Source organism: Carassius carassius, chromosome 41, assembly GCF_963082965.1.
Source record: "Carassius carassius chromosome 41, fCarCar2.1, whole genome shotgun sequence".
NCBI classification, from domain to species: Eukaryota; Metazoa; Chordata; class Actinopteri; order Cypriniformes; family Cyprinidae; genus Carassius; species Carassius carassius.
In genome coordinates this window covers 1,677,950-1,699,827 of record NC_081795.1, presented here as the reverse complement: position 1 = coordinate 1,699,827, position 21,878 = coordinate 1,677,950, and the positions used below count along the sequence as shown (strand labels likewise).

The following is a 21,878-nucleotide window of genomic DNA, read 5'->3' as shown; positions in this document are numbered from 1 at the left end:
TCACTGTTTAATATACTTTGACAGCATTTATTAATCTTTGTTAATGTTAGTTAATAATAATATATGAATCTATATATTATATTATATATATATATATATATATATATATATATATATATATATATATATATATATATATATATATATATATATATATATATATATATATATATATATATATATATATATATACATATTAAAATATACATTTTTATATATTTACAATTTTTTTCTCTTTTCTTTTCTTTCTTTTTTAAGCTTTTATTTAACATTTTATTATATAAAGCAAAATTAAACAACAGTAGGATGATAAAATTTGCTTCTTTAGCTCAATTCATGTTGGAAATATATTTTTTCAGGCTCTTCTATCTGATGCACATGCATTAATAAAGTGATGTGCATGAAAAAGGTAACATTCATGATAAAAACAATGAGAAATGTCTGTAAAAATGTAAATACAAAAGACCTTGTATATATATATATATATATATATATGTATGTATCTCACCCCGTACACCAGCTCCCCAACCATGCCATTCCAGATCTTGGTCTCTGGATCTCTGGCTCCGTATTTCCCGTCAGGAACGATGGAGATCTTGTACTTGATGCCGATGTGCTTGGCGATCTCGGACGCCAGATCCACACAGTATCCTTCGAACTGATCATTTCCTTCGTACATCTCCCAGTTCTTCTTCAACATCACGTACGGTCCTTCCTAAACACACACACACACACAGAGAGAGAGAGAGAGAGAGAGAGAGACAGAGGTGGGCAGGGATGGTCAAGCTGACCTCAAAATTAAACTGTATTATTAATTACAAATTTCAAAATAAAAGTTCTTTGGAAGACTAACTTCTTATCAATAACCATTTTTGGATTTACTGGTTCTGTGGAGATCTTACAGATCTTATAAAAGTATTTCAGATCAGCTTTTTGGTTATTAGGTCCTTTAAAGCACCAGTATAGATGGTTTTCAAGTTATTTATTTTCCTATAGTAACTCATGAGTTATCAGGGCTGCACAGGATCTGACCGCAAACATAACTGTGTAGGACACTCTTTTATGAGCCATAAATGAATGCAATATGTATTTGTGATGCTCGTTAGAAATGCAGCCAATAAAGGTTTGACCGACAAGATTATCATCATAAATCAAAACATTTATTTCCACACATGTATACGACTGTCTGAAACATTTGACATGTCAATCATTGAAGGCAAAACGCAAGTATTAATTTACTTTAATCAACTGGTCACTTATAATCAAATGATTTCATTAGAGTCGAATTAAAAAAACAAGTTCATGTAATGAAAATATAACCAAGAGATCATTTCTGACAAGATAAGTCATTCTAAACACTAAAGCAAGGATCATTTAGACAGACAAACAACAATGCATTTTGACAGTGTAAAGTACATTAATTTGATAGTCAATTATTCTACATTAAATATACAGCTTTTGTACATTTCTAGAGGTTGTAAATGGAGAAACTGAATTAAATATCACCACACAGGATACAGTATTGCACTTTTTTTTCCATTTATATATATGTATATATTTACTAGTTCTCTTATATATATATATATTATTTTATATATATATATATATATATATATATATATATTTACAAGTATATAAATATTTTATATAATATATAATAAATATATTTTTTTGAGTGAATATACTTGTAACATAATTTTAATAAATTATTAGTTTATATATTTACCAGTAAATTAAGTTAATAATTTATATAAAAATAAATAAAAATAAAAATGTATTTACTGAATAAAAAAGTGCATTTAGAGGAAATACTATTGTGATTTAATTATAAATAAATTATTTATGCAATTATTAGTAAATAATTAAATAATTTTACCGAAAGTGTTTTGGGTAAATATATAAAATATAAAAAATACTGAAAAGTTTGTTTAGAGTGAATATACTTTTAATTTTTGTTTATATATTTACTATAGTAAGTGTATAAATTAATAATTTTTTCAAAAATGAATTACAAGTGTATTTACTGAACAAAAAGTATATTTAGATGCATTTAAATATTTGTATTTATTTATATATTTGCCAGTAAACATACATATATGATCATTAAAAGCACAGAAGGCAGCACTGCAAATAAATGATGAAAATAATGTTTTTTTTTTTTATGAAACCATAAAACCTTACAACACATTTTACACACTAGCATGAGACTGGTGTTACTGGTGTCACCCGTTTGTTTGTGCTCACAATGTGTTACTAAAAACATCGGGTTTAAAGTCAACATGAAATGGTCTGTTCTACTGACATAATGTAAACAGATATATTCATGTTTAATTTATGATGAATTAATGTGGTTGTGATTCATATCAGAGCGGAATGTGACTCTGCAGTGGATTGTGGGAAATCTGAGAGCCCAGAGGCAAACACTGAGGAGACTGAAGGTCAAGTTCGTCTGCATGGGACCCAATGGTGAGTGTTATTTTTCATATGTGTCATTATTTGTATTTATATGCATATTTTATTTTATTCGTTTATATTTACATTAATTGACATTAAAGTACTGCACTAAGTATTGGCAAGAGGTTAGAAAGCCTGCATTAGTTACACATCACACATTCACAAACTTTTTTGACCTTTTACCTTTGATTTTTAAATTAGCATTTCGATAATTTAACAGCGCCTTTGCAGGTTCATGGCTCTCGGATGTTATTCACATTTATTATTATTATTATTATTATTATTACTATTATTATTATTTATTATTATTATTATTTTAAATACAATTTTAATTTAGTATTTAGAATAAATATACTTTAAGTATACTTAAATTAATTATATTTACTGAAAAGTATTTAGATTTAATTTAGACTAGTTTTTAAATAAATACTTTATATTTTTACTAGCAAATATGTAAACAATTTATTTAAAAATAAATTACAAGAATATTTACGGAACTGAAAGTGTTTAGAGTAAATGTACTTGTATTTGGTTCTCTGTTAAAAATAAAAATATTTTAAGAAATCAAGTATTTAATTTAATTAGGTGTTTTATTTAGATTTTATTTAGATTTGTTTATTATTTATTTTATTTAAAAATTTTATGATTTCATATCGGAAATAATTAATTTTCGTCCCTCATTATGTAGAAGTCAACAAAATGTGTTTAGAATAAATATACATTCATTCAGTAAATATACTTGTAATTTATTTTTCAACTAACTGTTTATAGAACAAAAAGTATTTCAGCTAAATTCAGACTTTAACATAAATATTATTTTAAATGTATAAACGATTTATTTATAATAAATTACAAGTATATTTATGAAACAGAAACTGTTTAGAGTAAATGTACTTGTATTTTGTTCTCTATTGTCAGTCACAAAATAAAGGCAAAAAAATACATTTTTTAGTAGGATTTTTTATTTAGTTTATTTTTTAATTATTTAATTTCACATTTTTATGGTTTAATTTAGGAAATAACTTTTTGTCCTTTATTATATAAGTGATTTAAATATAAGTACTTGTAATTCTTTTTATTGCATTTACTGAGCAAAAAGTATTTAGACTAAATTTACTTGTAGTTTTTCTTTTTAATATATTTTTATTTAAAAATTATAGAAAATATATAGAGGAAAATAAACTACAAGTAATATACTTGTATTTTTATTATTATTAAATTATATATTTAGTAGTAAATATGTAAAAGTAATACCAATGAAGAATAGAAGGAAAATGGGCAGCATTTGAAACTTAACTATTTTTTTGAAACGGTAAAACCCTCATAACACATTATAGATTAAACAAGCATATTATAAATGACTTTTGTTGAATGCGTATAGACGCTACATATCTTCGTTTTGTTTTGTTTTATTTAAAAGTCATATAGTTTGGAGTGATGTGTGGATGAGTTAATAATGATTTTAATAACCTGGAATATTCATTTTAATGACAGGGCTTCAATTTTAGTAACATTTTTTGTTACAGTGAAAGCAAGGTTGGAGAAAATTATTACATTTTTATATACAGTATTAATGCATATTAAGAAAATAAATAAGTTTTGAATCCATATTTCCTTTTTTTCAGGTGCAGAGTTAAACACATAAGTACAACATCGCACACACACACACACACACACACACACACACACACACACACACACACTTCAACAGCCACTGTGTGTGTAACCAAGGATGCATAACACACATCAGAAACGAGAGGCCAGGTCTTTATATTCTTTGTAAAGGCCATGATTCGCTGTATCCAGGCATAAATAAGACTATTTTGCGAAGCTGCCATCGTGTCGACCTTTTCTAGCTGCTTCCTGTACACTGTGTTTGGTGTGGAGATAATATAAGGTGTATCACAAAGCTTGAAGGTTTAGAGCAATTCAGGCATTGAATTGGACATTATAATGTAATCTCAATTCAGTTTTGAATGATGCATGATCCTGATGAATATATGGGTTTAATTTGTTAGAGGATCATTTCACGGTCACATGAATGATAGAGATCATCCTCCATAAACACAGAAAACAGCATCTCAGATAATCACACCTTCAAGAAACACAATCCTCCGATGGATTTCAGGACATTTAAAGGCAACACAATAATATGACGTAGCAAGACTGTGTCTTAAAACTCAAACTTCAATTATAGAGTGAATATTGTAAATGTAGATTGTGATTTTATCTTTCTTTGTTTAATTGAATTTGAGTTTGCTATAATATTATTGGTTAATATATATTGTTTCCCACCCATGTGTCCATGTTTACGTCAGCAGATTATAAAGTTATTACATTCTGATGAAAGATTAAAAAATAGTAATATTTAGATAACAGGCATTGAAGTGTGGCAACACTTTTTGTTTTTAACATTTTACAGATTTTGTGTATGTTTAACCGCTGTAATATTAAATATTTCTAAATAGTATCTGGGAAATAATGATGGAACTTGAGTTTATTCAACAGGATTTGATTAAAGCTTTAAAAACAGTTTTTGTTTTTCTGGCAACATTATATGTGTGTGTATCATTATATATATTGGTATGTATCAATTGCCATTGTTTATATTACAGTAGCAAAAAACTGATGAATAAATTCACATTTAAAGATCAAAGATTTAAAGCATTTTTTAGATTATCATGCACTTAACTATTTTTGCACAATGAGAGCAGGCACATTTGTTTCAGTTTCATGATGCCTTTAAATGTCAGCCATGTAAATTCATAGAGCAATCACAAGATGACAAAACAAAAAACCCTTTGACAAAATACCCTTTTACACCCTTGGCATTGCACCTCAAGTATGTGAGCTGAATGTTAGTGAACGTTTAACGCTGCAGTCCCAGCTGAAGAGTGTCTGAAAAGAGCTGAATCATTACACTCTGGTGTCTCACGGTTGTCTCGTCCTCTTCTCTCTGCTCAGTGTCTGAACAGTGGATTCTTTAGAAGTGATGGAAACGATGATGATCCTGCAGAGGTAAAATTCTCCATCGCCTTAAAAAGCGCACGGCAGAAAAGAAAAGAGAGACAGAGAAGGAGAGAGAGGGAGAGAGAGAGAGAAAGAAAGAGAGAGGAGGAGCCTGCTAAGGTATAATTTTCTATCGCTCTTTCCCTGTTTAAACCCCTTACAGAATTTACCACATTGACCATAGTTTCCACCAAAATACCATTGGTACTGTAGGAAAGTTACAGTAGAAAATATAATGGAAAACAAAAAAAAACTTCAAACATGGTTTGAAGGACAGGCTGTATATATTTATATAATGCTATTTTATAGCACTTCTCATACAGCTTTTTTTTTCCTTTTATTTTATGTTCTTTTAATTCTAATGTTGATATTTTCAAAATTAAAGTAAAAAATGTAAACCTTAATTTTATATCTTATGTTCTATGCAAGCATCTTTCCACTGTTGGATACTAATCAAATTAATTAAATAAATAATTGTGACCTTTTAATCTCACAATTCAGACTTTTTCCTCGCAATTCTGAGTTTATATCTCAATTCGAAAAATAACTCGCAGAGGTAGAACTGTGAGATATAAAAGCAGAATTGTGAGATATAAATACGGAATTATGAGATATCATTGCAGAATTACAAGATATAAATGCGATTATATAACATAATCAGAGATTTTATTCTATAAAAGGCAGAAACAGGTTTCCATAATATTATCTTAATTCTAATGTTGATATTTTCAAATCTAAAGATGTTTTAAAAAATTAAAAACTGATAACTGATAAACTGATTAGTTCAGATGCGATGCATATTTTCTAAAATATGAACCCTTGGAGCTTGTCTAATTGTAATTCCTAATAGGTTCTGAATCTTTAGGTCTTTAATGCTGATGTCCTGCTAATCGATTTTCAGCTGTGAGCTGTTGGAGAATCAGAGGTCAGATAGTGACTCAATGCTTTTGTTAACACCCCAAACAGAAATGCATCTTTTAGCAAGTTTGAAATAGCCTGAGCCAGTAAGTGGGCGGCTCTCATGGCCTTTGAGCTTCTTCTCAGCTTCTTCTGTGTTTAATATGGCATTCATGTACAGCAGTTTAAATAGTAGAACATGACGTTATGGGTTGCATTCCCAGGGAACGCATGAATGCAGTGTAATTTACTTTGGATTAAAGCACCTACCAAATGCATTCATGTATATGTAAATGTTCTCTGGCTAAAGAACTTACAACGAATGTAAAGTCATATAGCATAGCTGTACACTTGTATAATTTAAGTCAGCCTATTATAATTGCTTGCATGGTGCTCCTGTTCTTATTTCAGCAGTTCGTGACAGAATGGGATCGAAATGTCACAGACAATCTTTCAGCCTGTCATCTCATCCATTTTTAATTGCTGACTGTGACAGACCTACGACTTTTTGACATAAACAGTTGGTAGGTTTGACACCCCTGACCAGACTCAAATTGAGTCAGCTAGTGGGACGGCACCTTAACAATGACTGCTATAACGATTGTGATTTGTTGAAAACGATGGTTACTGTGGTGCATTTTAAGGGAAATTTAAACATCAACCTCAAATGCATATGCAAACTTTTTCTCTTCAGTATAACCCTCTTATTCTCTTATCTATGGCTAAACTGATGACATTAACATGATAAATGAATTAATGCACAGTCAGCACTCCCTCTCTCTTGCTTCTACTGGCTCACTTTCTTTCCTTGTTTCTCTCACTAAAACAGTTGAGAGCAATGCAAGTGAGTTTTAATCAAGTATATCTAACTGATATCTTGCTCACTCTAGATGGCACTATGTGTGTAAGACTGCGGATGTGTACATTAAGACTGTTGCGTGTACATTACCATTATAGTAGTGACGATAACCGTTCTGTTCTCCATAGTGGAGTCATTTCCCATGGAAAGCTCATTCTGTACCAGAACCAATTTATCCAGGTCGTTCCAGTAACCGATCTGCAGATGATAGATGATAGGGTGATCAATCCTGTGTGCGGGCATCTGGGTAAAATTACAGTGTGTATCTGTATAAATGGATGCTTGTGTGTGTTTAAATGTATGAAATTGTGTTGTGTGTCTGACCTTGCGGGGGCCGTTACTCTTTAGCTCAAAGACATCCATGGTGTAGTTGACTCTTCTTCCATAATGGTCAAACTGGATATTCCCAGTGAGACCCTGGATTCTCACCTTTACACACACACACATACACAAGGAAGTATTGGTAAGACAGAACACGCATCACTTTTGATAAAAATGGAAGAAAGTTATCATTATTAGCTACATTTTAGTTTGATGAGTGGATTCAACTTTTAAGATGAGTTCAAACTAGTCAGATTTGATAGCAAGTTTATGTGTCCTTTGTATCCTGCATTGTCCGAACCCCCCTTGAGTCCTGCACACTCTCACGTTTCAGACAGTGTCCAGCCCACTCCCACCTCAAGTATAGAGCTCTGCCCATTCTTACCTGTCAAATAGTATCAAATCCACTCCCATCTGTTGTACAGTCCTGCCCATTCTCACCTTTCAGACAGTGTCCTGCCCAATCCCAGCAGCTGTTCACAGTCCCACCCACTGTCACTTTCAGACTGTGTACCGCCATTTAGAGGCATGCCAACTCTTATCTGTTAGACAGCATCCTGCCCACTTCCACCTGTTATAAAGAGTCTCGCCCATTCTCACTTTCAGGATGTGTCCAGACAACAGTTCTGCCCACTCCTACTTGTCATGCGAAGCCCTGTCCAAACTTACCTGTCAGAGAGCATCTCACCCAGTCTCACCTCTCTTTCAGTTCCACCGACAATCACCTTTCAGGTAATGCTTCAACATTTTGTAATACAGATTGCATCGTACAGAGTCCCGCCCATTCCCACCTGTCAAACAAAGTCCTGCCCATTACCACCTGTTGTACGGGGTCCAGCCCATTCCCATTTGTCGTACAGAGTCCCACCCATTACCAGATGTTGTACAGAATCCTAGCCTTTCCCATGTGTCATACAGATTCCCATCCATTCTCACCTCTCTCACAGAGTCCAGCCCATTCCCACCTGTCTCACAAAGTCCCGCCCATTCCCACCTGTAGTACAGAGTCCAGCCCATTCCCACTTTTCTCGCATAGTCCCGCCCATTGCCACCTGTCGTACAGAGTCCAGCCCATTGCCACCTGTCGTACAGAGTCCAGCCCATTCCCACCTGTCGTACAAAGTCCAGCCCATTCCCACCTGTCGTACAGAGTCCAGCCCATTCCCACCTGTCGAACAGAGTCCTGCCCATTCCCACCTGTCGTACAGAGTCCAGCCCATTCCCACCTGTCGTACAGTGTACAGCCCATTTTCCCCTGTCGTACAGAATCCAGCCCATTCACACTCGTCTTACAGAGTCCCGCCCATTCCCACCTGTCGTACAGAGTCCAGCCCATTCCCACCTTTCTCACAGATTCCAGCCCATTCCCACCCGTTTTACAGAGTCCTGCCCATTCCCACCTGTAGTACAGAGTCCAGCCCATTCCCACTTTTCTTGCGTAGTCCCGCCCATTGCCACCTGTCATACAGAGTCCAGCCCATTCCCACCTGTCTCACTAAGTCCAGCCCATTCCAACCTGTCGTACAGAGTCCAGCCTATTCCCACTTGTCTCACAGAGTCCCGCTTATTTCCACCTGTTGTACAGAGTCTCGCCCATTCCCACCTGTCCCACAGTTTCCTGCCCATTGTTACTTGTCGTTTCCATTTTTTAGATAACATCCTATCCAGTCTTGCACAATCCCACATGCTCTCACCTGTTTCAGAGTTCGTTCCATGTCGATACCTTGGTTCCAAGGAGCAGCCGGGTTTGCCAGACAGTCTCCAGCGTTACCTCTGCGAGAGATGTCGATCTTCTGTCTACGCAGATTGCGAAACGCCTCTGCCATCACTAGCACACCATCATACGTCAATGATGATGTGTACTGAGGAGGTAAAAGGAATATTGTGTCTTTACTTCATTCACACTACATTACCCATGTGTCTTGTTTATAATCACATATCAATTATAATGCAGAGCTGTCCTAGTGCCTGAAGTAGATGTAAATGCAACAGAGAGGGCAATCTAGGTGAGTGCATTGATTATTGCCTCTGCCGGCTTGCTTGTAAGGCTGTGTACGTAATGCAATGTGACATAAAACTGCAATGTAGCACCACCACTACTTGTTACTGGAAAAGCTATTTAACTGTATAGGAGTACAGACTGCTGCTACAGAGCAGTAAAGATCCATAGAGATTGCTGGGGAAAACAGTGCATTGTTTTTCTCTTTATGAGGTACCACTAGCGGTAAAATAAAAAAGCTTAACTGCACCAGAAATAAAAATGGATGTTCATCTGTTGTTATTTCCATAAACAAATACAAAAACATACAAACTATTTGCATGAGTATATCACCCCAATAAGAAAGAACAAGTCTCAGTGGCTGGATCTGCACAGACACCATTCGTTATGAATAAATTTGACCAGTCGAAGATTTATGGTTCTGGCAGAGGCATAATAACATCCAATTAACATTGAGGGAAAGACAGAAGCAAACAACAATCATTAAAGGGGGGACTCAGCGAGTGAGATGCAGAAAATCTAGAGCAAGCAAGAGATGAAGTCAAGGATCTTGCCTATAAAGTGATCTCTAATGAACCTGTAAAGATTGGTCTGATGTTCCTCTGATAATTTATAGTAGGGACTGCAGGATGGAAGTACTAATCAATGGGAGTAGAGAAGGAGCTCCACGTTATCAACAGAGGAGAAAAGCAAGGTTTTGAGCTGAGGACCGCAAAATGAGGTGAGGTTATGCAGAATAAAACCATCTTAATGAGTTTATTTTTCTTCCTTTCTAGTACAAAGAACTGTAATACGTTTTGTGTGGTACTGTGCAAGCAATTCACTTGTGTTTGAGACTAAGAATAGATGTGTGCAAATGTAAAATGGATTAAGTAGCATATGTGTGAATAACAAAAGGCCCTGAGGGTCCTTAAAATCAAAAAAAGAAAAAAAGTAAATCTGTTTTATGAGTTTAAAAATATATCTTAAATGTTATAACAAGCATCTTAATGTTTTTAAAAGTCTTCAATTTGGGGGTGGCAAAACAGGAATTTATTTTTTTACTTTTAATATATTTATAAATATATTTATGTACTAAATATACTTGTAGTACATTTAGTTTTTGCTTTCATTAAATCCCTTTATAAAAGAAAAGCACATTGTTGGATACATTGAAATTGTGCCCCTGAATGTGAATTTGTCTTTTGGAAAACTAAAATGGTATCACAGTCTTCAAAACACAACATTTATTTACTTGTATTAAGACTATGGGCCCTATTTTAACGATCTGAAATGCAAGTGTCAAAGCGCGAAGCGCAAGTAACTTTGTGGGCGGGCCTCGGCGCTGTTGCTATTTTCCCGGCGGGGTAAATGGCTCTTGCGCCCGGCGCAAATCTAGATTGGGTTGGTCTGAAGTAGCTTCATTATTCATAGGTGTGGTTTGGGCGTAACGTGAAATAAACCAATCAGAGCGTCATCCAACATTCCCTTTAAAAGCAGGTGCGCAAGTTCCATTATGGAGTCGATTTTTTTTTCCTGGTTCTTGACAGACAAACCAATTTGTCAGATGTCCTTATATGTCTTGCCACTATTGGGCAAACAGGTCTGATCCTTAATTACTACAATTAGCCTGAATAATTTGTAAGCTAGATTTATGCCTATTTTTTCACATCTTCGTGGCACACCACAATGATTTCCGTCATCTCATGTGTTAATCTTTTTTTATTGTAACAATTTATGATTTGCAAAAATAACTGTTGCATCTGTGTAGATTACATGAGCAAAGTGTATGCGCGTTGTGCACGCTATATGTTATGGTCAAGCATGCGCCCTTAAAATAGCATAATGAACAACGCGCAACGCGCCACTGACTTTAGACTAGTTTTTTTCTGGTCAGTGGCGCAATTGTTTAATGGAACAGCAAAATAGCACCTGGGATTGTTTGCGCCGGAACACGCTTCCTTTTTTGCGCTGAACCGCCCAGGGAGCGCAAGTTCATTCACTAGTTTAGCGACGTGCTTCTGTGCAGGGAAAAGCGCGCTTTGCGCGGGTGCAAAACAGGAATGACACATGCGTCGGTGTACAAAGTCAATTGCGCTGGGTGCAAGATAGGGCCCTATATTTCACATGTTCCCCAACAGACAGGTTAAACCTGGCTCCGGCTGTGGTCTGTCATGGCTTAATTGACTCACGTATTGCCTGGGCAGCTGCTCGCTGAATCTCATTGGCTAAAGCTTGACGAAAAATGTGTCCTGTCACAGTTTGATTGGCTGAACATCTGTGACTGGATCTCTGCCACATGCGTCCGACAGGATTATCAGAGATTTGCCCTGATTTAAACCAACTTCTATTTGCTCGAGGGGTTCGAAGCACGCTGTTTGAGTAGATAAGGAATTATTCCGCTGATGGATTCAATGGTGTTTAGTTCAGATCTCTGAGACAATTTAGTGAACTGGGTGCTGAAACAATGCAGAAATAAAGCGTGTGCAAAGAAATGTTCACAGTGTTTGTTATTCTGGTTTATTGGTGTTTGCATTTGTGTTTAATTATGTTGTCAATGTATTTGCGTACCCTGGGTGGGCTCTCAGATCCTGGATACTCCCTCTGGTCTAGTTTGTTCCAGCGCTGCATTAGTTTAATCACCATTGGTTTGCTGAAATCCACCAACTGGAAACCAGTGACGTTTGCCCCGCCGTGCATAAACCTCTCAAGAGAAATGTCTTTAAATCCCTGACGGGAAAAAGACAGAGAGCAGAGTGAGAGCGAACGCAGCCGATTCATTGAAAAGATAAAAAAGGTGGAAAAAGAGAGATTGATTGAATGAATGTGAGGTGGAGTGAGTTATAACAATTCATAATATCCCAGATGCTGACGCTAATAAATGTCCACGCAGAATGCGTCAAGGCACAGCACAAAATAAGCAATGATAAATCACACGTAACAAAGTTCAGGTTCAGCAGTCAATCATAGTCAGAGTCTCCAAAACTAAACAAGACGGCAAATTTCTTGAGACTAACTACCAGTTCAGAGAAAATTAATCATCCAGATTGAGTTGTTGCTAGGGTGTTTTGGGTGGCTTTTTAAAAGATTTATGGCGTTGGCATTGATTTATTGTTGCTAAGATGATGTTAGTGATGTTTAATTTGTTGTGTTATTTTATTTTTATTTTCTAATTACATTAAAAAAAATATATATATATATATATATATATATATTTTTTTTTTAATGTAATTAGAGAAAGATTCTTACAATTACATTTTATAAAACAAATAGTTAAAATTCCTTACATTATATGAAATATATTATAATAAATTAAAAAATTATATTATTTTAATTAATTAGAAAAAGATACAAGTACATTGAAAATTATATTAAGTTATTTAAAAGAGATTTGTACATGTTTACATTTGCTAATGTCTTCTTGGGTGTCACTGAGGTCAATTAATTATTTCATTTTAGTTATACATTTAGGAAATACATTTTAAAATTAAAAATAATTCTTATAGTTATTTTTTATATTAAATGTAATTTTTGAATATGATTGTTTTATAATTAGAATTTAAATTTACTTGGTGCTTTTAAAACTCAATGGTGGTGGTTTCATAATAAGCAAAAAAAAAAAGTCCTGAATCCTCAAATCTCTGTGTGATTTTAAATCTGCTTTATCGTCCAGAAGGTGAAAATGGTGCATATGATCACGCAGTAAAGCACTAGTGCACATGATTTAAGGAATCCTTCACAAACGATGTGAGTTAGATGCCAAAATGTAATACTGCGTTCTGGTTTTCTTCAGGAAAGTGAAGCTCAGTCACAGAATTACAGCCAGAGGACACGCTGTCCTCTATATTTGTTCATTTCCTCCAGCGCTCCGTCACTGTATAAACCCGCGCCAGCACTCACCAGGTTAGCGACGATGTAGTGATATCCTTTCACATGTTTGCCCACACTCACAATCTGAGAGAAAGACAGAAATACAAGGAATGAGTGGCTGGAAATACAGTACCACAAAGATTGTTTTATTACACGCTTCAGCAATACAGCCTACAGATGTATTCATATATTCTTGGGAAAGTATTTTTACATATAAATAGAGTTTATGTACCAATACATTGTGTGCATTTCAATTTCATTGCATTTGTATTAATGTGGTAAATAGGATGCAGAATTGCAGTTAAAATTTGAATGTAAGTAGAATTAAAATGAAATATAAAATTTGAGGTTGTTAATCAATGGTAAATGCTTTTAATGAAGCCATCAGCCTGCATTTGTTTTTACTTATATTTGTAAATAATTCCTGGTAATAGACTACATTACCCATGATTCTGTAATCTCAGCTCAAATTGCAGAATCAAAAACAGGTCATTCGTGAAAAAAAGAACGCTTTCATCGCATCGAAGAGGACTTTTTCACTGGAGGAAGTGTAATTATGGATTATGGACCAGCCAGAAGAAACATTTTGAAGTAAAAAAAACACAAAAAGTTAGAAATGTAGCATTGCATCAGTGTCTCATCAAATGGATGCTCTGCAGTGAATGGGTGCCGTCAGAATGAGAGTCCAAACACCTAAAAAAAAATCCACAGCACTCCAGTTCATCAGTTAACATCTGGAGAAGACAACAAATCCAGCATTAAGATGCTTTTAACTTCAAACCATTGCTTCTGGCAAAAACATGACTTCATAATCCATAATAACGTTTCCTCCAGTGAAAAAATTAATCTCCTGTTGTCTCTCACTTCAAAATCCAGCCACTTATTTGTTTAGAGCTGTTTTGGATTGTAAACGGTGCAGATTTCTCTCCTGATTCAGATGACGTTTTCACTGGAGGAAGAATTAGTATGGATTATGGACTCAAAAACACCTTAATGCTGGGTTTTGTTTCATCTTTTGATTTCTCCAGATGTGAACTGATGGACTGGAGTGCTGTGGATTATTGTGATGTTTAATATATGCGGTTTGGACTCTCATTCTGACGGCACCCATTCACTGCAGAGCATCCATTGATGAGACACTGATGCAATGCTACAAACTCATCCTAATCTTGTATGGGCTTTTTTTTGGACTATTCCTTTAATTAAATAGTCTTTCTCAAATACTGTATTTGAGATTTGTCTAGTGTGTAACTGGTATCGGTGTAAGATCACATCTGCTCGAGAAACATTCTGGCAGAGCATGTAGAGAGAACATTCTGTTGATGTTGTACCTAACTATGTCCAACTGCGAGACAGTGTGTGTGTGTGAGTGTTTGCCAAGTCTGCTGTCAGGCTGATAGATGGGCACCTCAGAGGTCTGCCTGAGGAACAGACAGACCATGTAATAATCAAACACGCCCCTCAATCGCAGAGTTCATAGATCAGACGTCCTGAGAGCTGAGCTGTGACTCCTTCTGCTGCTCGTGTTGAACATCATTACCGCGCGAGAACCATGGAGCTGTTACACATTTGAACCGTTTAATGTACACTAGCGTTCCAACGTTTGTTTTTTTAAAACATTTTTGAAAGAAGTTTTAAAACTACAATAAAAAAGTTAAATTGAGAAATATCATAACAATTGAAAATTTATATTGCAATTAATGTTAATGTTATGTATTCCTTTGATTTCTGTGTATACAAATTAATAAAATTAATCATTTTTTATTACGATAAAATTTAAAAGTATATTAAAAGAATTACATTAAAATAAAGTATATATAAAAATAAATAAATCGATATACACATGTATAAATTTTAGTATTAAAATAATTCTTACTGTAATTACAGTATTATATAATTATAATAAATTAATAATAAATATCTGTATGATTTTGAAAGAAGTCTCTTGTGCTCACTAAGGCTGCATTTATTTAATCATATATAATATTTTATAATATTATACATATTTTGTATATTAGTATAGAATATATTTTCAAAGTCAGTCAAAATGACTCCATTTTTTCTCGAAATATAAATTTTTGAATATTTAAAACATTTAAATATAATTATTTATAAAAAAAAAATGTAAACATTGTAGTCAGTAAGATCAGCCAGTAAGCTAAACTATTCAAAACACTTATAGTACTATATAATTTTTTATAATTCTTAAAAATATTTTTAAAGTATTTTTAAAATATGTTTTTAATATTATAGAATATGCTCAAAGTCACTTATGAAAATGTCTCAAAGGGCTCACAGAGCTTTATATAGTTTTATAATAAATATATCATTTTTAAATACATTTAACATATAAATAAAATATTGTGGAATATTATTACAATATAAAAAATATCTGTTTTTATTACAATACATTTTAAAATGTCAGTAATGGCAGAGATGTTTAATAATAAAAGTTAATAAAATTAATAAATTAATTTAAAAAAAAGTTTTATTAAATTAAAATTTTTAGTGAATAATAAATTAAGATTATATTAAATTAATTGTTATATTAAAATAAATTAAATATTTTAGAATAAATGTATATATTTATGCACTTAATAAATTTTAATATAAAATGCGTATTACTTTAATTATTTTATATTAAATAATAATAATTGTAATTTAATAACATATATGATTGTTTTGTAACTAGAGTTTACATGTTCTGAGACAATTTTACTTGTGCTTGTAAAGATTGCAAAAAAATTAAAAATAAAGTTCAAAAGAACAACATTACGCAACACCATAAATATCCTTACTGTCACTTTTCATCAATTTAATGCATCCTTGCTGAAAAATCGTATCAATTTCTTTTAAAAATCATTACATTTTTTGCATAATTGTTGGCAGCAGTATTCAAATGTCACTAAACTGAGTGATTAATTCACTTTCTCAATAAGTTTCTTGTCAAACTGACAAACTGTTGACCTGCGTTAAGGATGGAGAAATGCTATGCTTTTTTTAAGCCAATCAGAATTACTCCCTGCTTGTCAATCAATGTGCAAGTTCAGGATCATTGTGCATTATGTAAGAAGATATCTTTAAAAGGTTTTGGAGATGTTTGGTGTGAGTCAGCAAAACAGCTCAAATCATATATATGCCATGTCATATACAATATGATAATATTATCATATTGTGTGGAAGTCATGGCCTAATGGTTAGAGATTTTTGTCTAATAATCCAAAGGTTGTGTGTTCGAGTCTCGGGCCGTCAGAGATTGTAGGTACATTTTAAAAATGTTGTAGAATAATTTCGAAGTCAGCTTGAAAAACTGCTCAAAGCACCTATAGTACTATTTTTTTAACAATATATATATATATATATACTTAAAATATACTTAAAAATATTGTAGAATATACAGTTTAATAGGTTTTCAAAAATATATTTTCTAATATAATTATCTAAATATTACTAATTATTAAATGTAAAAACATTTTTTATAATATTGCATATTTTCAAAGTCTGTCAAAATGGCTTAATGACAGTTTGAAATTATATATTATGTTTCGTATATTTTTTACCAGAATATTTGTAAATATTTACAGTTTTTTTCGAGTGTGAGCACAACTGGAGTCACATGTGCTAAACTCTAACTACAGTCTGCACAGCAGCAGTTCATGTTGACCAAACTCAAGTTCGTTTTTCATTGCTTGAACACAGTTTTCAAAACTCTACACACTTATCCCATGACTTTAACCACAACCTGCACAACACTGTGGATTTACAGCACTTTGTTCAAATGCTAACACACTGCTGTCAAAAATGTGAAGCACACATTCAAAACAGAAGAGATTTCAAACACTGCTGATTGCAATTTCAGGATTAGCCCTGAAAATTATTTGTTCGAATTACAGTATGAACTTTTAGTTTCTACCTTTTTTTTTCTCATTATTGTAATTCCGTAAATTACTACAGACTATTGAAGCAAACTGTTAATTTTCATTTACCTCAAAGAATTGTTATGTTCTAAAAATGTAAATAAATCATGTGAAAGAATGTCACTCTTCTTTGAAGAAAATATTACTTCGTATGAAGTCACTGAAATTGTTCAAACTGTAAAGATGAAAAGTGAGTATTTTCTGTATTGATGTTTGATGCTAGTGTTTTTCCTCTCTGTGTGTTCTGAGTGACGGTGTGTGTTATCTCAGTGAGGGTTGTGTATGGTGTTTCTCCTCTCGGTGTGTTCCGAGTGACGGTGTGTGTTATCTCAGTGAGGGTTGTGTGTGGTGTTTCTCCTCTCTGTGTGTTCTGAGTGACGGTGTGTGTTATCTCAGTGAGGGTTGTGTATGGTGTTTCTCCTCTCGGTGTGTTCTGAGTGACGGTGTGTGTTATCTCAGTGAGGGTTGTGTGTGGTGTTTCTCCTCTCGGTGTGTTCTGAGTGACGGTGTGTGTTATCTCAGCGAGGGTTGTGTGTGTGGTGTTTCTCCTCTCGGTGTGTTCTGAGTGACGGTGTGTGTTATCTCAGCGAGGGTTGTGTGTGTGGTGTTTCTCCTCTCGGTGTGTTCTGAGTGACGGTGTGTGTTATCTCAGCGAGGGGTGTGTGTGTGGTGTTTCTCCTCTCGGTGTGTTCTGAGTGACGGTGTGTGTTATCTCAGTGAGGGTTGTGTGTGGTGTTTCTCCTCTCGGTGTGTTCTGAGTGACGGTGTGTGTTATCTCAGCGAGGGTTGTGTGTGTGGTGTTTCTCCTCTCGGTGTGTTCTGAGTGACGGTGTGTGTTATCTCAGTGAGGGTTGTGTGTGGTGTTTCTCCTCTCTGTGTGTTCTGAGTGACGGTGTGTGTTATCTCAGCGAGGGTTGTGTGTGGTGTTTCTCCTCTCGGTGTGTTCTGAGTGACAGTGTGTGTTATCTCAGTGAGGGGTGTGTGTGTGGTGTTTCTCCTCTCGGTGTGTTCCGAGTGACGGTGTGTGTTATCTAAGCGAGGGTTGTGTGTGGTGTTTCTCCTCTCGGTGTGTTCTGAGTGATGGTGTGTGTTATCTCAGCGAGGGTTGTGTGTGTGGTGTTTCTCCTCTCGGTGTGTTCCGAGTGACGGTGTGTGTTATCTCAGCGAGGGTTGTGTGTGTGGTGTTTCTCCTCTCGGTGTGTTCCAAGTGACGGTGTGTGTTATCTCAGCGAGGGGTGTGTGTGTGGTGTTTCTCCTCTCGGTGTGTTCTGAGTGACGGTGTGTGTTATCTCAGCGAGGGTTGTGTGTGTGGTGTTTCTCCTCTCGGTGTGTTCCGAGTGACGGTGTGTGTTATCTCAGCGAGGGGTGTGTGTGTGGTGTTTCTCCTCTTGGTGTGTTCTGAGTGACGGTGTGTGTTATCTCAGCGAGGGTTGTGTGTGTGGTGTTTCTCCTCTCGGTGTGTTCCGAGTGACGGTGTGTGTTATCTCAGCGAGGGTTGTGTGTGTGGTGTTTCTCCTCTCGGTGTGTTCCGAGTGACGGTGTGTGTTATCTCAGCGAGGGGTGTGTGTGTGGTGTTTCTCCTCTCGGTGTGTTCTGAGTGACGGTGTGTGTTATCTCAGTGAGGGTTGTGTGTGTGGTGTTTCTCCTCTCGGTGTGTTCCGAGTGACGGTGTGTGTTATCTCAGCGAGGATTGTGTGTGGTGTTTTTCCTCTTGGTGTGTTCTGAGTGACGGTGTGTGTTATCTCAGCGAGAGCTGTGTGTGGTGTTTCTCCTCTCGGTGTGTTCTGAGTGACGGTGTGTGTTATCTCAGCGAGGGTTGTGTATAGTGTTTCTCCTCTCGGTGTGTTCTGAGTGACGGTGTGTGTTATCTCAGTGAGGGTTGTGTGTGATGTTTCTCCTCTCGGTGTGTTCTGAGTGACGGTGTGTGTTATCTCAACGAGGGTTGTGTGTGTGGTGTTTCTCCTCTCGGTGTGTTCCGAGTGACGGTGTGTGTTATCTCAGCGAGGGTTGTGTGTGGTGTTTCTCCTCTCGGTGTGTTCTGAGTGACGGTGTGTGTTATCTCAGCGAGGGTTGTGTGTGGTGTTTCTCCTCTCGGTGTGTTCTGAGTGACAGTGTGTGTTATCTCAGCGAGGGTTGTGTGTGGTGTTTCTCCTCTCGGTGTGTTCTGAGTGACGGTGTGTGTTATCTCAGCGAGAGTTGTGTGTGGTGTTTCTCCTCTCGGTGTGTTCTGAGTGACGGTGTGTGTTATCTCAGCGAGGGTTGTGTGTAGTGTTTCTCCTCTCTGTGTGTTCTGAGTGACGGTGTGTGTTATCTCAGTGAGGGTTGTGTGTGATGTTTCTCCTCTCGGTGTGTTCTGAGTGACGGTGTGTGTTATCTCAACGAGGGTTGTGTGTGTGGTGTTTCTCCTCTCGGTGTGTTCTGAGTGACGGTGTGTGTTATCTCAGCGAGGGTTGTGTGTAGTGTTTCTCCTCTCTGTGTGTTCTGAGTGACGGTGTGTGTTATCTCAGTGAGGGTTGTGTGTGATGTTTCTCCTCTCGGTGTGTTCTGAGTGACGGTGTGTGTTATCTCAACGAGGGTTGTGTGTGGTGTTTCTCCTCTCGGTGTGTTCTGAGTGACGGTGTGTGTTATCTCAGCGAGGGTTGTGTGTGGTGTTTCTCCTCTCGGTGTGTTCTGAGTGACGGTGTGTGTTATCTCAGTGAGGGTTGTGTGTGGTGTTTCTCCTCTCGGTGTGTTCTGAGTGACGGTGTGTGTTATCTCAGCGAGGGTTGTGTGTGGTGTTTCTCCTCTCGGTGTATTCCGAGTGACGGTGTGTGTTATCTCAGCGAGGGTCGTGTGTAGTGTTTCTCCTCTCGGTGTGTTCTGAGTGACGGTGTGTGTTATCTAAGCGAGGGTTGTGTGTGGTGTTTCTCCTCTCGGTGTGTTCTGAGTGACGGTGTGTGTTATCTAAGCGAGGGTTGTGTGTGGTGTTTCTCCTCTCTGTGTTTTCTGAGTGATGGTGTGTGTTATCTCAGCGAGGGTCGTGTGTAGTGTTTCTCCTCTCGGTGTGTTCTGAGTGACGGTGTGTGTTATCTAAGCGAGGGTTGTGTGTGGTGTTTCTCCTCTCGGTGTTTTCCGAGTGACGGTGTGTGTTATCTCAGTGAGGTTTGTGTGTAGTGTTTCTCCTCTCGGTGTGTTCTGAGTGACGGTGTGTGTTATCTCAGCGAGGGTTGTGTGTGGTGTTTCTCCTCTCGGTGTGTTCCGAGTGACGGTGTGTGTTATCTCAGTGAGGGTTGTGTGTAGTGTTTCTCCTCTCGGTGTGTTCTGAGTGACGGTGTGTGTTATCTAAGCGAGGGTTGTGTGTGGTGTTTCTCCTCTCGGTGTGTTCTGAGTGACGGTGTGTGTTATCTAAGCGAGGGTTGTGTGTGGTGTTTCTCCTCTCGGTGTGTTCTGAGTGACGGTGTGTGTTATCTCAGTGTGGTTTGTGTGTATTGTTTCTCCTCTCGGTGTGTTCTGAGTGACGGTGTGTGTTATCTCAGCGAGGGTTGTGTGTGGTGTTTCTCCTCTCGGTGTTTTCCGAGTGACGGTGTGTGTTATCTCAGTGAGGGTTGTATGTGTGGTGTTTCTCCTCTCGGTGTGTTCCGAGTGACGGTGTGTGTTATCTCAGTGAGGTTTGTGTGTAGTGTTTCTCCTCTCGGTGTGTTCTGAGTGACGGTGTGTGTTATCTCAGCGAGGGTTGTGTGTGTGGTGTTTCTCCTCTCGGTGTGTTCCGAGTTACGGTGTGTGTTATCTCAGTGAGGGTTGTGTGTAGTGTTTCTCCTCTCGGTGTGTTCTGATTGACGGTGTGTGTTATCTAAGCGAGGGTTGTGTGTGGTGTTTCTCCTCTCGGTGTGTTCTGAGTGACGGTGTGTGTTATCTAAGCGAGGGTTGTGTGTGGTGTTTCTCCTCTCGGTGTGTTCTGAGTGACGGTGTGTGTTATCTAAGCGAGGGTTGTGTGTGGTGTTTCTCCTCTCGGTGTGTTCTGAGTGACGGTGTGTGTTATCTCAGCGAGGGTTGTGTGTGTGGTGTTTCTCCTCTCGGTGTGTTCCGAGTGACGGTGTGTGTTATCTCAGCGAGGATTGTGTGTGGTGTTTTTCCTCTTGGTGTGTTCTGAGTGACGGTGTGTGTTATCTCAGTGAGGGTTGTGTGTGGTGTTTCTCCTCTCGGTGTGTTCCGAGTGACGGTGTGTGTTATCTTAGCGAGGGTCGTGTGTAATGTTTCTCCTCTCGGTGTGTTCTGAGTGACGGTGTGTGTTATCTCAGCGAGGGTTGTGTGTGTGGTGTTTCTCCTCTCGGTGTGTTCCGAGTGACAGTGTGTGTTATCTCTGCGAGGATTGTGTGTGGTGTTTTTCCTCTTGGTGTGTTCTGAGTGACGGTGTGTGTTATCTCAGTGAGGGTTGTGTGTGGTGTTTCTCCTCTCGGTGTGTTCTGAGTGACGGTGTGTGTTATCTCAGCGAGGGTTGTGTGTGTGGTGTTTCTCCTCTCGGTGTGTTCTGAGTGACGGTGTGTGTTATCTCAGTGAGGGTTGTGTGTAGTGTTTCTCCTCTCGGTGTGTTCTG

General features: G+C 36.8%; 1 protein-coding gene across 6 annotated transcripts in view; it reads right to left on the bottom strand.

Annotated features, from left to right (window-relative positions):
• The window catches only part of gria4a (glutamate receptor, ionotropic, AMPA 4a), an 85,592-nt gene that overhangs the window by 33,044 nt on the left and 30,670 nt on the right, over positions 1–21,878 (bottom strand). For 5 of the 6 annotated variants that reach the window (XR_009426504.1, XM_059533950.1, XM_059533948.1 and 2 more), the window contains exons 5-10: positions 13,419–13,472; positions 12,090–12,248; positions 9,235–9,402; positions 7,544–7,648; positions 7,310–7,417; positions 509–715 (exon numbers count right to left, since the gene is read on the bottom strand). Coding sequence is in view for 5 of the 6 variants with exons in the window: in XM_059533950.1 (XP_059389933.1) it covers positions 509–715; positions 7,310–7,417; positions 7,544–7,648; positions 9,235–9,402; positions 12,090–12,248; positions 13,419–13,472 (801 nt within the window). In the remaining variant the exon portion in view is untranslated. Of the gene's footprint in view, positions 1–508; positions 716–5,366; positions 5,490–7,309; positions 7,418–7,543; positions 7,649–9,234; positions 9,403–12,089; positions 12,249–13,418; positions 13,473–21,878 lie in introns of those variants that run through there. The other variant, XM_059533953.1, reaches the window with a different exon arrangement.